Source organism: Parus major, chromosome 25LG1 (assembly GCF_001522545.3).
Source record: "Parus major isolate Abel chromosome 25LG1, Parus_major1.1, whole genome shotgun sequence".
NCBI lineage: Eukaryota > Metazoa > Chordata > Aves > Passeriformes > Paridae > Parus > Parus major.
The window spans coordinates 87078-102654 of NC_031793.1; the positions used below are offsets into that span (position 1 = coordinate 87078).

At 45.5% G+C, this 15577-nt stretch overlaps 1 protein-coding gene across 3 annotated transcripts in view; it reads left to right on the top strand.

The window, feature by feature from the left end:
• The window catches only part of ASH1L (ASH1 like histone lysine methyltransferase), a 60231-nt gene that overhangs the window by 26792 nt on the left and 17862 nt on the right, over positions 1–15577 (top strand). For all 3 annotated transcript variants that reach the window (XM_033519731.1, XM_015650095.3, XM_015650096.3), the window contains exons 4-10: positions 1381–1482; positions 4537–5269; positions 6214–6393; positions 8944–9038; positions 12146–12219; positions 13762–13807; positions 14040–14148. In XM_033519731.1, the coding sequence (XP_033375622.1) occupies positions 1381–1482; positions 4537–5269; positions 6214–6393; positions 8944–9038; positions 12146–12219; positions 13762–13807; positions 14040–14148 (1339 nt within the window). The remainder of the gene's footprint in view (positions 1–1380; positions 1483–4536; positions 5270–6213; positions 6394–8943; positions 9039–12145; positions 12220–13761; positions 13808–14039; positions 14149–15577) is intronic.

A 15577-nucleotide genomic window follows, 5' to 3' on the forward strand; every position in this document is an offset into this window, starting at 1 on the left:
GGTGACAGCCCCGGGACACCGGTGGTGACAGCCCCAGGACACTGGCGGTGACAGCCCAGGGACACCGGTGGTGACAGCCCCGGGACACCAGTGGTGACAGCCCCAGGTCACCGGTGGTGACAGCCCCGGGACACGGGCGGTGACAGCCCTGGGACACCGGTGGTGACAGCCCCGGGACACCCGTGGTGACAGCCCCGGGACACCCGTGGTGACAGCCCTGGGACACCGGTGGTGACAGCCCCGGGACACCCGCGGTGACAGTCCCGGGACACTGGTGGTGACAGCCCCGGGACATCCACGGTGACAGTCCCGGGACACCCGTGGTGACAGTCCCCGGGATGTGCCACCCCCTGCCAGCAGCACAGGCACTGCTGGGCCGTCCCTGCAACCTCCAAAACCTTCTCCCTTTTATTTTTCCCTATTGTGAATTCCAGCCCATTCCCACTTTGAACACTTAACTCCCGCTGTTTGATTTCTATTTCAATCCCAGCTCCCGGGGTACTTGTTTAGTGTAGACTTTATGAATTCAATGCATCTTGGAGTTGCTCAGGAGAAAAACTCACCCTGGGATGACAGAAGTGCTGTGGGTGTAACCCCTGGGCAGCTCAGCAGCTCCCTGAACCCACAGGAATAAAGGCTGGAATAAAGTAAAACCCGTGGCTTGAGATAAGAACTCTCATAATTTAAATAAAATGATATATACTATTAACAGTGGTAATAATTGTGATGGAAAGGACAGTGGGAAATAAAGCCCAAGGAGCACAAGTGATGCCTGGTGCAGTTGCTCAGTATCTGCTGCCAAAGGACAAAGGGGGCTCTTCCCAGTGTGTCCATGTTCCAGGAGGGGAGGAATGAAACAAAAGGAGTGAAACTGCTCCTGGTGGTGTCAGTGACAGGGGAGACAAAGGGCACCCACGGGAGTTCAGGGAATTGTGTTTGTGCAGAAGGAAAAAGCGTTCACTGAGAGGCTGAGGGGATGGCAGATCATGGAATCCGTGTCACTGCAGATGTGGAAAACCCAACAGAATGTGGTGGCCCTGAGCAACCTGAGCAGGGTGGTTGGTCTTGGTAATCTGCAGGAGGTCTTTTCAAATTCTTCTGAAAATCAAGGATTTTGAGTGAAGCAGGGGGTTCAGTTGAGAGTAGGACTACAGGGGGTTGTTTTCAAGCTAATTCTGGTGGTTAATTTTACATATTACTTTACTCATGGCTTGTTTACCTCTGCCATTGGCCTATGCAAAATCCCTGCTTGGTGTTTCCTTTGCATCCTTCCCCTGCATTCATGGGAGCACACAGGTGTTCCTGAAGCCACACCAGAGGTTGTTGGCACAGCCAGACTGAGATGATGTTTTTTGTGCCTTTCCCTGATCTGCCTTGCAGGCACTTTGCCAAGCCAGGACAAACCCTCGCAGAGGCAGTCGGAGAGCACAAACTGCAGCCCTTCCAGGAAGAGATCCACGTCGGAGAGCACTTCTTCTCCAGGCAAGTCCTGCTCAGGGGGCTAGATTTTGGGATCACTGTGTGCTCAGACCTATGCTGAGACATCATGGCTGTGAGAACTTCAGCTCATGGAGATAATGAGTTTTTCCACTGGCATTTTGGGGTACAGGGGCTGTGGGTTGGGTTGTAGAACAGGTGCTCAGAGAAACAACAGCACAACTGTGGCAGGGTAGGGTTTGGTTCCTCACCAGCTTAAGTTAGGCCTTGTGGAGTTCAGTGCTTTAATCCAGACCTGTGACATTAATCAGTGAGTTAGAGGAATAAATTCATTCCTCCCTGGGGAATAGCCTGACTCTGGCACTGCTCTGGAGGCAGAGAGTCTCCAAGGCTCAGTGCTCTTGGAGATCTTCCCAACCTCAGTGATTCCATAGTTCTGTGATTCTGTGTTTGAGCTTTGTTTGTCAGGAGGTCAGATTCACATTTTACCCCTATGACAATGCCAAATCTATTACCCAAATTGTCACAGATGTTGATTTCCTGCATGTTGTCACCCAGTGGTTATTCCAGGGAGCAGGAGAGGCTGGAGTGGGCTCTGAGCAGCCTGCTCCAGTGGAAGGTGTCCCTGCCCATGGCAGGGGGCTGGAACAAGATGGTTTTAAGGTCCCTTCCAACCCAAACCATTCAGTAAAAATAAAATGTGAGCTCCCCCAGGATTGGACAGAAGAAAATCCAGCAGGTTGACCCATTTTTTAGAAGCTCAGTTGCAGAAACACTCTCGTTACCAGAATTCAGACATTCTTAGACACCCAAATTGACTGCAAATATGTAGTAAATCCTTAGGATTGGTACTTAAAACTAGTTATGATTTCCATCTAGGAAGGATGTGCCAAAAGTGCCATTTCCTCCCTGCTTTAAACAGATGTTTGCAACAGATGCTCCATTCAGCCTGTGCTGCAGAAAGTCCTTTGCAGTGGGAAAGGATCTTCCTTTTTCCTCTGTTTCATTCACTTTCTTGCCCTGGCTGACTTGAAAGGGGCAGCTGCAGTTGTTGTAGCTGGGAATAGGAAGTGTTAAAGTTGAGGAGTGTTTTGTGCAGGAGCATTGGAATGACATGAATCACAAGTTTGTCAACTTCAAAGTCACTGAAGTGATGATGCAGCTGAGGAGATCAGTCATTGTTGTATATCCGTGGATCTGGAATGTGTGTGGGTTTCAGTGTGTTTGTCAGAGAGGAGCTGCAGCTGTCCTGGGTCAGAGCCTGCACTGTCCCAGCCCTCTGGATCAGTTTCCAAGCAGCAGCAGCAATTCCAGGGCACCCATGGGACGTGGTGCTGGTTGAGGGTCACTGAGCAGGTGCCCCAGCTCCATCCCCATGTGCCTCTAAAGGCCAGAAGAAAACAAAGGCTAATTTATCTTTATTTCATCTGAAAGTGTAAATCTTTCCAGTGAGGAGTTGTTGGGGTGTCCCTGTCAGCTCATGGCAGGAGGCTTCTCTTGTCACTGGGAAGAACATTGTCCAGAGGATTTTTAAAACATGTTTTGCTGACTCTTCTCCTCCAAATCTCTGAAGCTTCTTTTCATTTGCACTTACAAACTCCTGACTTTGGAATCTTAGTGAGGAATGTGTTCTCCAGAGTAACACAACTGGACTACTGAGCACTGGAAAAATATGAGAAAATATTTAAACTAAAAAATTCTTCAAGAATAGCTAGAAGTCTAGAAAATATTTAAACTGGTTGTGCTTTATCTCTGTCATCTAACAAATAAACTCCCTCCTGTCAAGTGCTAAAACCCCTTATAAACACATTTTGTTGTCCTCTTTAACAGTTCCCTTGACACCAGGACGTGCTGCTCTGGCTCCAGCCTGGGCCCCACTGGGTTAAGCAGATCTGATCTAAGTAATTGGCCACAATTACAGTAACATTTTGTCAATGCTAATGTGCAGTTGTGGTGTATTTATGAGAAGGCAGCATCCATTTCATTCCAGAAAGAATTTCTTCTGATGGAATGTTATCACTGAGGAGCAGCAGGGCAGCTTTGGGAAGCTCTTAGTTTGGAAGAAATCCCTTTTTAATGCAGCACAATCTACATGGTTGACCTGAAAACTTTCTTTTTCAAAACCAATCTTCATCTCTAAAGCATTTAACAGTTTTAAAAGTCAGATCTAAATTTACTTCCTGTGTAAATTAGCCTTTCTCTTTTGTCCAGATACTTTGATTTACCTTTATCCAATCAGTTCTGCCATCACCAGCCTTGTCTATTTGATAAAAAAAACCTACAAGAGCAATGAAAACGGTTGTTTCAGTACTTCCAAACCATAAAAAAAAGAAAACTGAGTTTAAAAATATTTCAATTGTTGCTCCATTTTTTATCAGGGTTGAGTTTTTATGTGCACAGAGGGTTTTGTATTTTTAGTGTTGAATAGAAAGAAACTTGAGGACTCTGTGAATCCTCATTGCTTTTTGCTGTTAGAAATGGGGGATTATTGGAAATAAAGGGAAAATAATTGTATGTTAAAAGTGATGATCTAAAATGTGGCTGATTTGTGTCACTGGGCCTGTGTCCATATGACAGAATCTTGTCAAAGAACGTTGTGAGCAGTCCCAGGACACAAATGCTGTCAGTTGTTGTGTTTTAGCTCCATGGTTTTGGTCCCATCCCCACTTTGATGCCTTCTTGGGGCTACCTAAAATCAGACAAAATGAAGAGAATTAAAAGCAGTTATATTTATTGAGGGGGCTTCAGGTGCATTTCAGGCAGACAAAGCCCCCCAGGAGCTGCACCCAAAACGGATGATGTGTTTTCACATTTTTATCAGTTTGCTCCATTTGCATATTGGGGGTTAATTTTCCAATTACAGCTTCAGGTAATGAAGTCATTTACCCCAAATTTGCTGCCCCAACTCCCTTTTGTTTCCATTTCCTGAGGCAGTGAGGTGTCCTTGATTCCCAGGCCTGCAGAGGAATTGTGTCTGCCCAAAATGAGAAAGCAGCAGCTCAGTGTATACAGAGTTTAGAGTTACACACCAAAGAACCACAGGAAAAACACAAAAACTGAACTCCTAAGGCACCAACTCCAGCCCTGTCTGTGTTTCAGGGGCGGCAGGAGCGGCGCGGGGCGCGCGCCTGGCCCCGGCGGCCGAGGACTCGGTGGACACGCTGCTGCAGCGCATGGCCCAGCAGGACGGGCCCCCCACGCTGGACAAGACCTTGGAAGCCGTCATGGCCAACGTGTCTGCCCCTGCAGCGGCCAGCCCTGCCCGGAACCACTCCAGGGAGAGAGCCCTGGGCAAGCAGGACGGGCTGGGGGCTCCGGCCATGGCCGGCAGCGACGGCATCTCCCTGCTGCAGGAGCGCCTGCCCGGCACCTACTCCCCACGGCACCTCAAGAGGAGCGTGGTGGAGGCCATGCAGCGCCAAGCGAGGAAAATGTGCAATTACAACAAGATCCTGGCGACAAAAAAAAATCTGGACCACGTCAACAAAATCCTGAAAGCCAAAAAGCTGCAGAGGCAGTCGCGGACCGGGAATAACTTCGTGAAGCGGCGGCCGGGGCGGCCGCGCAAGTACCCGATGCAGGCCGTGGTGTCCATGCAGGCCTTCCAGGCCGCCAGGCTGGTCAGCCAGGAGCTGCAGGACAGGGAGCAGAGCAGCAGCCCCCTGCACCTGGGGCCAGACACCATCACAGATGTCATCGAAGCCGTGGTGCAGAGCGTGAATCTAAACCCCGAGCACCGCAAAGGTTGGAAGAGGAAGAGGTGGCTGCCGGAGGAACAGGCCAGGAAGAGACACAAGTCTTTGCCTGAAGATGAGCAGGAGAGCAATAAGAGGTGATTCCATTGCAGATTTGTACCTCAGTTGGTTTTAGAACATTTTGATCATGGAGGGAATCTTCTGCTTGATTTTATTGAGGCGTTCAGTGTAGAGGGAGCCAGCATGTCAGCGTTAACTGTGTTCAGGGCCTTCCTCAGGCACTCAGCACACCCCAGAAATGGAAATCTCAGGTGATGTAAAACAGTTCTGTGCTTGTGTTGGTGAGGGATACATTTAAGGAGTTGGTAACTGGGTTACTGATGAGGTGCCACAGATTGTTCCTTCCTCCTGTGTGGAATAAGGAGCCCTGAGGAGTTGGCTGTGCCATGGGATCTACTCACGTAGCTCACAAACAAATACAGGCAACACAGGGTGTGAAGTGAGGTCAAGTGATGTACAGGAGATAAAGATTAAAGCTAAAGCAGCAAGGAGGAGCACCTGTACAGTCAGTGGTGAAGGCACACACCAAAAACCTTTCTCTGATATCACACTTGTCCCCAGAGTCATCAGTAAACAGATCAAACTCTGTCAGAGTTCTCCTCTCCAGAAATGGGTGCTGTGAGGGTGCTGCTGGCCCCACGTGTTCAGGGGCTGCTCTGTGGCTCTCCTGAAGCTGAGGAAAGGGTTACCACGTGCTGGTTTTAGAGTGCAAAAGCAGAGAGCAAGAGCTGCCTTCTGAATTACTCAGCTGAGGCTCCAAGGGATAAACATCAGCAGTACAAACAACATTCTTTTTGTAATAATAATATCACCAAAAAAAATCATACTTTTCTTATGATTATGCTTAACCCCCACTTGATCATGATCATTGAGTTGCATTTTTTTAAGTAGTTGAGACACCCAGGAATTCAGAAGGAAGGACTTTTTCTGCTGACCAGATTTGAGAGAGGAATAATGAAATAATGTGAGATGATCTTAATGGGAAGGTGATTTTTTTTTTTAACTCTACTTTTTCTTCCAGTTTCTCTGAGACAGTAGCTGAACCTCCCAGTCCACATGAGGCCCTTGGGAAACCACCTGAATCTGAAACCCCTGAGCAGCCTTTGCCTCCTCTAACCCAGCGTGAGAAGAAAGCCCCTCGACCCCCAAAGAAGAAGTACCAGAAGGCTGGGCTCTACTCTGATGTGTACAAAACAACAGAGTAAGTAAAACAGAGCAAAACTGCTCTCTGATAATCCAGGGGAAACTCTCCTTTCACCTAGAACCATAAAGAGCTGCCACTCATGAGTAAAGAAATAAAACCATCAACTTAATTGAAGGCTGTGGAAAATTACATGCTAATTGTCAGAACCTGACCCAGTGAGGATGTAAGATGTAACCCCAGTCAGGAGGCAGCCTCGAGCAGTCTCAAAGTGTTTCTGATTATCAGCTTTGAAGAAGGTAAGAGATTTATTCAAGAGTCTTAATGGTCCTGGCAGTCCAGGTGCTGGGAGAGCTGGATGTGTGCAGGTTCTGAGCAGGAGCTGAGCAGTGTCTGCTGAGAAGGGGTCATTAGATTCCTGTTTTCATTGGCTGAGTGGTGACAACTGCTCATCTTCTGTGTGGAAGAATTCCAGATATGCACCCAGCTCATTTCACAGTTCAGTGAAGTTCATCTCTGTTTTCTCTGAGATGTTTAGGGTGAAAAAATCCAGCATTTATTTATTTTTCCCACTGGTTGGTTTGCAGCCTGGTGGACACCTCCCTCTTTCCCTTCCCTTTGTAGTTTTCTGATGCCATCTGAACAAATGAAGTCAGGAATTTGTGCTTCTGTTCCAACATGATCTGACAGATTGAAAAGAGAGGAAATTTGGCACCTTCTCACTATGTCATAGACCACTTGAGGATGTCACAGAGACCACTGGGAAACTGCCAGTAGTTTATCAGCTGCTCCTGCTGTGATCTCTCTCTGTAGTAGAGTGGAGGAATCAGTGAAAGGGTCAGGAAGGAGGAAACGAAGATCTCAGTCTGACCAAAGTGTTTTAAAGAGATGTGCTAAAACTCTGCCACGTGGATGGTCTGTCACTGCTGTACACAACATTCAAATCTCACAGTTTCATCTGTTGCCTTAGGAGAGAGCTGAGAGACTCTTCTCCTTTTCTTTAGTGTAAATATTTGGAACTGTGAGTGTTCCTAAGCTGGAAAGGCCCCACAAAGATCATGGAGTCCAACTTCTGGCCATGCACAGCCCCAGCAATCCCACCATGTGTCTGAGAGCTGTGTCCAAAGGTTCCTGCAGCTCTGGCAGCCTTGGGGCCGTGCCCATTCCCTGGGGAGCCTGGGCAGTGCCTGAGGGAAGATATTTTGCTGATATCCAGCCTAAAGTCCCCTGGCACAGCTCCAGTCCTTCCCTCAGGTGCTGTCCCTGCTCACACAGAGCAGAGACTGGAGCTGCTCCTCAGGGGGAAGTTGCAAATCACTTAGAGAAACTGAACCAAGCAGCTTTAGGCAATGGACTATGGAGTGGGTAGCATTTCTTGTAGGATCTTTAAGGTTAGGAGAAACCTCCAAGATCATCAAATCCCACCTTTAGTGTAGTCAGGCTTATGTTTCAGTCTGTCAGATGCCCAGGAATGTCCTCCCCAGCTCCCTGTTGTAGGTGCTGGTGGAAGCTGTCGTTTCCCTGATTATTGGCAAGGTCTCACCCAGGTCTATCTGGCCTGCTTGGATTCACAGAATCATGGAATGGTTTGGGTTTGAAAATTCATCTTGTTCCATCTTCTGCCATGGCAGGGACACCTCCCACTGTCCCAGGCTGCTCCAAGCCCCGTCCAACCTGGCCTTAAACACATCCAGGGATGGGGCAGCCACAGCTGCTCTGGGCACCTGTGCCAGGGTCTCACCATCCTCACACAGAAGAATTTCTTCCTAAGTATTTCCAGTTGTTGATATCTGTATCTCAGAATCTGTTTTTAACTTGCATTTTCTAGTTAAACAATAATGTCACTTCTTTTATTGAGCCATCTTTCTGTTATTTGTCCAGTTATTAAAACAGATCCCTTAAAAAAACTTCAGTAAACTTCAATAGGCTTCAATATAATTTAATCTTTGATATATTTAACATTTAGAAGTCTCCTTTGAATGTTGCAGGACTGTAGTTCTAAATAAAACCACATCAGATTCTATTTTCCAAGGTTTGTTGTTGACCAGGAGATGTTTATAAACACCAGATTACAGAGCTGTCACCTGTCTGACCCATACAACCATTTTGATTTCATACTCCAGTTTTTCTTTCTCCAAAGGCATGTCTCATTGCTTTTTCTAACTCTGATTTCTGTTCTTTCTCTGCCTTTCCTAATGAACAACCTTCTAAAGGGCAGAGTATTTGCACTTAGGGAAGTGGGAGAGCATGGGCTGTACGTGTGTCAGGTGTCCAATTCCTCAGCAAAACCACCAGATACAATCTGCCAGTCCTCTTTTATTTGTGTGGTTTTAGTTATTACTTTTATATCACATGCTGGGCATTAAAAGTCAGTGGTGTCCCACTGGGTGTTGCCTGAGCAGCATTTATGGAGAAGATTCCATTGTGGGAGGGCTGGGGTCAGTGTGTTTGACAGGCAGCCTGGAAAGCAGTTCCTTGGCCATTTCTCTGGTTACTCCCTTGCCTGATGCTCCAGACATTTGTGCCTTAACTAAAACAAAAAAATGCATTTCTTTCAAGTGACAGATGTTCCCCATTGTGATGTTTTGGTTCTGTCCCTGTCCTCCACAGCCCCAAGAGCCGCCTGATCCAGCTGAAGAAGGAGAAGCTGGAATACACCCCAGGGGAGCACGAGCACGGGCTGTTCCCAGCCCCAATCCACGTTGGTGGGTATTTCACCTGCGTTCTCATTGTTGGGAGACAAATGTGGCACTGGGGTTCTGCCTTTCTCTGGTTTTTATCCCTTGCCAGGTCACTCGTGGCTGCTTTTGGCACATGAACTTTGCCAGCTCATCCCTCTGTTCCCCTCTTTGACTCTAGAGGCTTTTTTTTAGCTTAAAACATCGTTCTTGATTTTTTTGTGTGTCAGAAAATACCATTCTAGTTGAAAACCTGCTTTAACTGTGATAGTCCCTGGATGAAATGCAGGGCAATAGTCTCCATCTCAAAGTAAAATTCCATCAGAATAGTCACAGGCAATTATGAACATACAAATCCCAAAAGCTGAGCATGAAATGATAAATTTCTCCATGTCCCCATGGACTTAATGGTGTCTGTCTTTACACAGGGGTAAAAGGGTGGAAAAATTAAAAGCTTTGCTGTTATCTTTGTTTTTACTTTATCCCCATTTTTAGGTCTCAGCTAGGAAAAAATGGGATTTAGGATTTCACAGAATCATGGAATGGTTTGGATGGGAAGGGACCTTAAAGGTCATCTTGTTCCACCCTGTTCCATGGCCTTCCATAGCCCAGGCTGCTCCAAACCCTGTCCCTGGCCTTGAACTCTTCCAGGGAAGTGGCTGTGGGAAGAAACCACAACCCAGGTCTGTCCCAGGCCCTCAGAGGGGCTGGAGCTCAGCATTCTGCTCCTGGGGACTGGGCTGGGGAGATGGTCCCCAGTCCCACTGTCTGCAGCTCATACCATTTCCCAGGTTAAGCCAAGATTGAGTAATTTCCTAATTCTTGGGTAATTGTTGCAGCTTTTGAAGTGCTGTGATTTCTTGCTGCAAGTCCTGTCACGCCCAGTGGGTTTGGGGAATTTCACGTTGGTCAGCAGGAATCTTTGTCCCATCAAGCTCACACTGTCACTGGTTTGTCTTCTGTAACTGGTCTGCTTGGCTCCCTGCACAGCAGAACAGTTGCACAGATCTGTGTGAGTCAGGAGCCACAAAACAGGTTTCAGAGCTGAAGGTGACAATTGAAATTCTTCAAAACACGCCCTTGCTCAGCTCCTTTTCGAGTGGGATCGTAAAACCAGGTTCACCAGGTTCCCAAACCACGCTGGTGGTGCTGCCCTGCAGCTGCTCCAGTGGCTCCAGGGATGCCTGGGGATGGTTTAACCCCAGAGCAGTGACCAGGGATGGGGATCTGCCAGGGCACTGCACTAATGCCCACTCGAGGAGGGCTGGAGGCACCTTCCCTTCGCTGGGGCTCGGTGCCAGGGCACCTGAAAGAGCCTTTTGTTTGGGCTGCTGAGGTCATAGAAGTGAAAGCAAATTCCCAGCAGATTTAGCTCTTTCCTGGAACCTGCTAGGGATGAATAAGGCATTGAAAATGGAAAGTAATTTAGGGGTAAATTGTAAGGAAAACATTACCGTTTTTATTTTCCAGTGGTGAGGGTATGCGTGTGAATTCGTATGAACCCGCAGAGCAGTGCTGGAGGAATATAAAGGCACTTGTTAACTGTTAGAAAAGCTGGGGGGAAAAAAAACCAGGCCTGGGCTTGACACCTCATCCTAGGCACTCTGCTCCCTGCAGTTTTGTGACATGGGATTCCAGCAAAACGATCAGAGAATGTTGAATCTTGGCTAGAACCAAGCAGTGTCAGCCCTCGGGACTGGTGTGAGTGATGTAATGGGTCTGTGTCCTTTAGGGGTGACAGGGAACCATAGAACAGAGCCAAAATCTGCAGTGAAAGCAGGAACTCCTGTCTAAAACGAGTTCCAGTTATTGCTGAAAATACAGATCCCCTTGAAGCCTTTCCAAAAAATCTAGGAATGTGTTTGCCAAGTCTGAATTCATTCTTAAATCTCTTCTGGTAAAGGTCACGGGAACAGGCTGGGAGACTATTTTCAAAACTGATTTGATATCTTTGAGGACAATATTGTGATTTACCAGCCTGCATGGGTGGTGCAGGTCTTGTTCTGAATGTCAAAGTGTTGGATTGTGCACAGGAAAACCCAGGAGAACATGTCAGCTTCGAGGACAGGGCTGTGGTCAGTTGTTCCAGGTGTTGTGATGAGTTCTTCCAGGTGCTGTGGTCAGTTGTGTCAGGTGCTGTGGTCAGTTGTTCCAGGTGTTGTGGTCAGTTGTGTCAGGTGTTGTGGTCAGTCCTGAGAAGTGTTGTGGTCAGTTGTTCCAGGTGCTGTGGTCAGTTGTTCCAGGTGTTGTGGTCAGTTGTTCCAGGTGCTGTGGTTAGTTGTGTCAGGTGTTGTGGTCAGTTGTTCCAGGTGTTGTGGTCAGTTGTTCCAGGTGTTGTGGTCAGTTGTGTCAGGTGTTGTGGTCAGTTGTTCCAGGTGCTGTGGTCAGTTGTTTCAGGTGCTATGGTCAGTTGTGTCAGGTGTTGTGGTCAGTTGTGTCAGGTGTTGTGGTCAGTTGTGTCAGGTGCTGTGGTCAGTGGTGTCAGGTGCTGTGGTCAGTTATTCCAGGTGTTGTGGTCAGTTGTTCCAGGTGCTGTGGTCAGTTATTCCAGGTGCTGTGGTCAGTTGTTCCAGGTGCTGTGGTCAGTTGTTCCAGGTGTTGTGGTCAGTTGTTTCAGGTGTTGTGGTCAGTTGTTCCAGGTGTTGTGGTCAGTTGTNCCAGGTGTTGTGGTCAGTTGTGTCAGGTGCTGTGGTCAGTTGTTTCCAGGTGTTGTGGTCAGTTGTGTCAGGTGTTGTGGTTAGTTGTTCCAGGTGTTGTGGTCAGTTGTTCCAGGTGTTGTGGTCAGTTGTTCCAGGTGTTGTGGTCAGTGGTGTCAGGGGTCATGGTCAGTCCTGTCAGGACAGTGCTCAGTCCTGTCCAGGTGTGGCTGTGGTGGGGTCTGAGCCAGCTCCTTCCCATCCCTCCCTGTCCATGGAGGCCCCTCCTGAGGGGAACAGGAGAGCAGGACCTGGGGCTGTGTCCTGGGGGCTCTTCCCTGACATCCAGAACCTTCTCAGAGGGTTCTGCCCCTCTCCTTTCTGCTCTCCAGCCCTGAGAGGCCCTGTCAGGGCCTGGCCAGGTGCCTGGGAGCAGCTCCCATTCTCTCAGGACACGTGGCTGTGAGTGTGTGCCACTTACAAACCTTTTTCTTTCAGGGAAGTACCTCAGACAAAAGAGAATCGACTTCCAGCTGCCTTACGACATCCTCTGGCAGTGGAAACACAACCAGGTAGGAGATAAAAAGTCACAGGGTTGCCAAGATTGGGATCAGAAGGAAACAGCAGCACTCAGAGCTGTGTTCACACATCCCAGCTGGGGGGGGGTTTCTTCTTGCTGTGTGAGGGGAAAAGGGATTTGCATATGTATTTAATGTTAAAAATTCCCATTATTCCATCTCCTGCAAAATAGCAACCCTGTGAGTTTCTGCTCTGACAAAAGTCGTTAATTTGGCTGCAGACTTTTATTTTGGCAGTGCTGCTCCGTGTGGGGAGCTGGTTTCAGACACGCCTCGGGAGAATTCGGATGTTCTGCCAGCAGCACTGAGAAATTTCAGGCCTTATTTTTCTTGGATCAATCCCAGCAGAGTGGAATTTATTTTTCACTTGCAAGCTGAAATTTTCGTACTGAGGAAAGAAGAAAAACTGTTTAACAGTCTCGTTCTTTTTAAAGAGCTTTAAATATGTGCAAGCTTAAAAATAGGATTTTTTTTTTTTTTCCCCCCTGAGATGATTCCACCAAGTGATTTACCACAGGATTTAAAGCTGGTGGGAGAATCTGCCCTCAGCTCTGTGGTGAGAAAGTGCTCTCAGATGTGGAACTTGAGCAGGGCACATTCCCAGGTGCTGTGGCTCCAGCTGCACTCCAACACCCCTGGAATCTGATCCTCAGGAGCACTGGGGACACTTCCTTGCCATGTATTGACGATGGCCTTTCTCATCTCTTCAGTGTTTTATAAGAAATAAATACATGGAATCTCTTTCCTTGATGTTTTCCAGCTCTCCCTGCAATATTGGAGGCCCTTGCAGAGGAGTTTCTCTGTACAAGGGTGTGGAGATGTCTGGGTTGTTCCTGTGGGCCACAGGGGTCACTGAGGGAAGGTTCTTAGTGCAGGAAATGTGTGTGAAATAGCAAATAATTGGAAATTATTCCTTAAAGCTTGTTTGAAAGGCTGGAATATATATGGAATTATGAATTGTGATGGAAACTCCCCTTTCCCTTCCCATCATCTCCATCTGCAGAGGAAGTTCCTCTGTGGAGAAGATGAATCTGCATTTCTCGTGGCTCCCACCTGTACTCACAGTTCTTTTAGAACCCCAGAATCCTTTAGATTGGAAAAAAAAACCCTTAAGATCATAGAGTCACTTTGATAAATCAGCACCTTGATTTCTTGTTTTCACTCTTTTAAGCATTGGCACATGGTGATTCCACCAAAGATGGTTTCTCCAAAGTAGGTATAAATAATTCCTCTTCTTCTAAGCCCTGTTCAGAGGAGCCTGTCCTCAGGACAGCTGTTTCCCACATTGCTCTGGGCAGACAGAATAAATAATGTGGATAACAAACTGCTCCACTGTCTCACCAAGCCCAAATTCTCCTTATTCAGGTCCTTTTTGTGACCTGTTTGTTAATGCAGTCTGAGCCTAGAGAAGAGAACACAGATTTCTAGTAATGATTACAGAACAGTTCCCTATGTACAGAACATGATTTCCCTGATCCTTTTGAATAACAAATGCACTTATGCAATGTATTAAAATTTTCTTTCTCTTCCTTTTAGTTGTATAAAAAGCCAGATGTCCCACTTTATAAAAAAATCCGTTCCAGTAAGTAAAATCTTATTATTAAATTGTGCTAACTGTGGAATTTTCATGTGACACCCTCCTTTCTCTCCTTCTCTTTGTCCTACCAAAGACACTTCCACCTGTTTTTTTTTTACTTTACTGATTGGAATGAAAATACTGTAGCTAAACAGTTCTGTTTTTTCACCTGAAAAGAATTATTTTCCCTATTTGGGTTTGGTTTTTTTTCTTTTCTTTCTTTTTTTCTTTCCTCTAGATGTCTATGTGGATGTCAAACCTCTCTCTGGCTACGAGGCCACCACCTGCAATTGTAAGAAACCAGAGGATGACAGTGGGAAGGGCTGCGTGGAGGATTGTCTGAACAGGTCAGCAATGGATTATTTCTCATCATCTCCTAGAAAAGAGTTGTGCTGGATGCACCCCAGCAACAGAGGCATCCTCACAGGGAAGGAAATTCCCAGTCTGACCCTCCTGGAGCAGCTCAGGGGTCCCCCAGATCGTCACTGCTGGGACCCCCCACACTCCCAGCTGCTCCCAGTCAGACCAGTTCCCTCCCAGCTCCTTGCAGCCCTTGGGTGCTGGAGCAGCCACAGGAACAGCTCCAGCTGCTGCCCCTGGGGAGGGGCCCTGGGCAAAGCCCCCCCTGGGCTCGTGGTGGGCTCAGAGTGGCCCCTTGGGCAAGCAGGGGGTCAGTGCCAGGGCTGGCCCTTGCTGGGGGCTCCATTCCCCTGCACCTGCCCCAGGTGATTCCTCAGCACTGCCCTCCCCCTTTCCCCAGAGGAAAATCCCATTAAAATCCCCATTTTACCCTTTGAATAGCACTGAGAGCCAGGCAGGGAATCACTGTGGGAATTACACCTTGGAAAGAAAAGCATTTTACTTATTGAATAACTTCTGTTTTGTTTAATTTGTCACTATTGATTTATTTCATTATATATTCACATGTTGTTACTCTATATATACATATAATATAGTATAATATATATAATAATGTATACTGTATAATATACATTATACATATAATGTTGATTTTTGTAGTGATTTATAAATTGATTTTATATTGATTTATATATTTTATATAGTACTATAGAAATAATTATATGTAATATAATTATATATATAATATATAGTATAGAGTATGTATAAATATTTTATATATTATATAGATATTATATTATATAATATATTAATATTATAAATATAAAAATATAAAAGTATATATTAATATATAATAATTGTATAGTATTTCTATAATATATAATAATTATTCTATATTAAATTATTTAATAACTTCTGTTTTGCTTCATTTGTCATTATTAATTTATTTCTTTATATATTCATGTGTTGTTAATATATACACATGTAATATCTAATAATATATATCATGTATAAAATATATAATAATGTATACTGTATAATATACATTATACATATAATGTTGATTTTTGTAGTGATTTATAAATTGATTTTATATTTATTTATATATTTTATATAGTACTATAGAAATAATTATATGTAATATAATTATATATATAATATATAGTATAGAGTATGTATAAATATTTTATATATTATATAGATATTATATTATATATAATATATTAATATTATAAATATAAAAATATAAAAGTATATATTAATATATAATAATTGTTTGCTATTTATATAATATATAATGATTATTCTATATTAAATTATTTCTATATTTATATCTTATTTATGTGATGATTTATATGTTTTATTTCTATATTTATCTTATTTATGGGATGATTTATATGTTTTATTTCTATATAT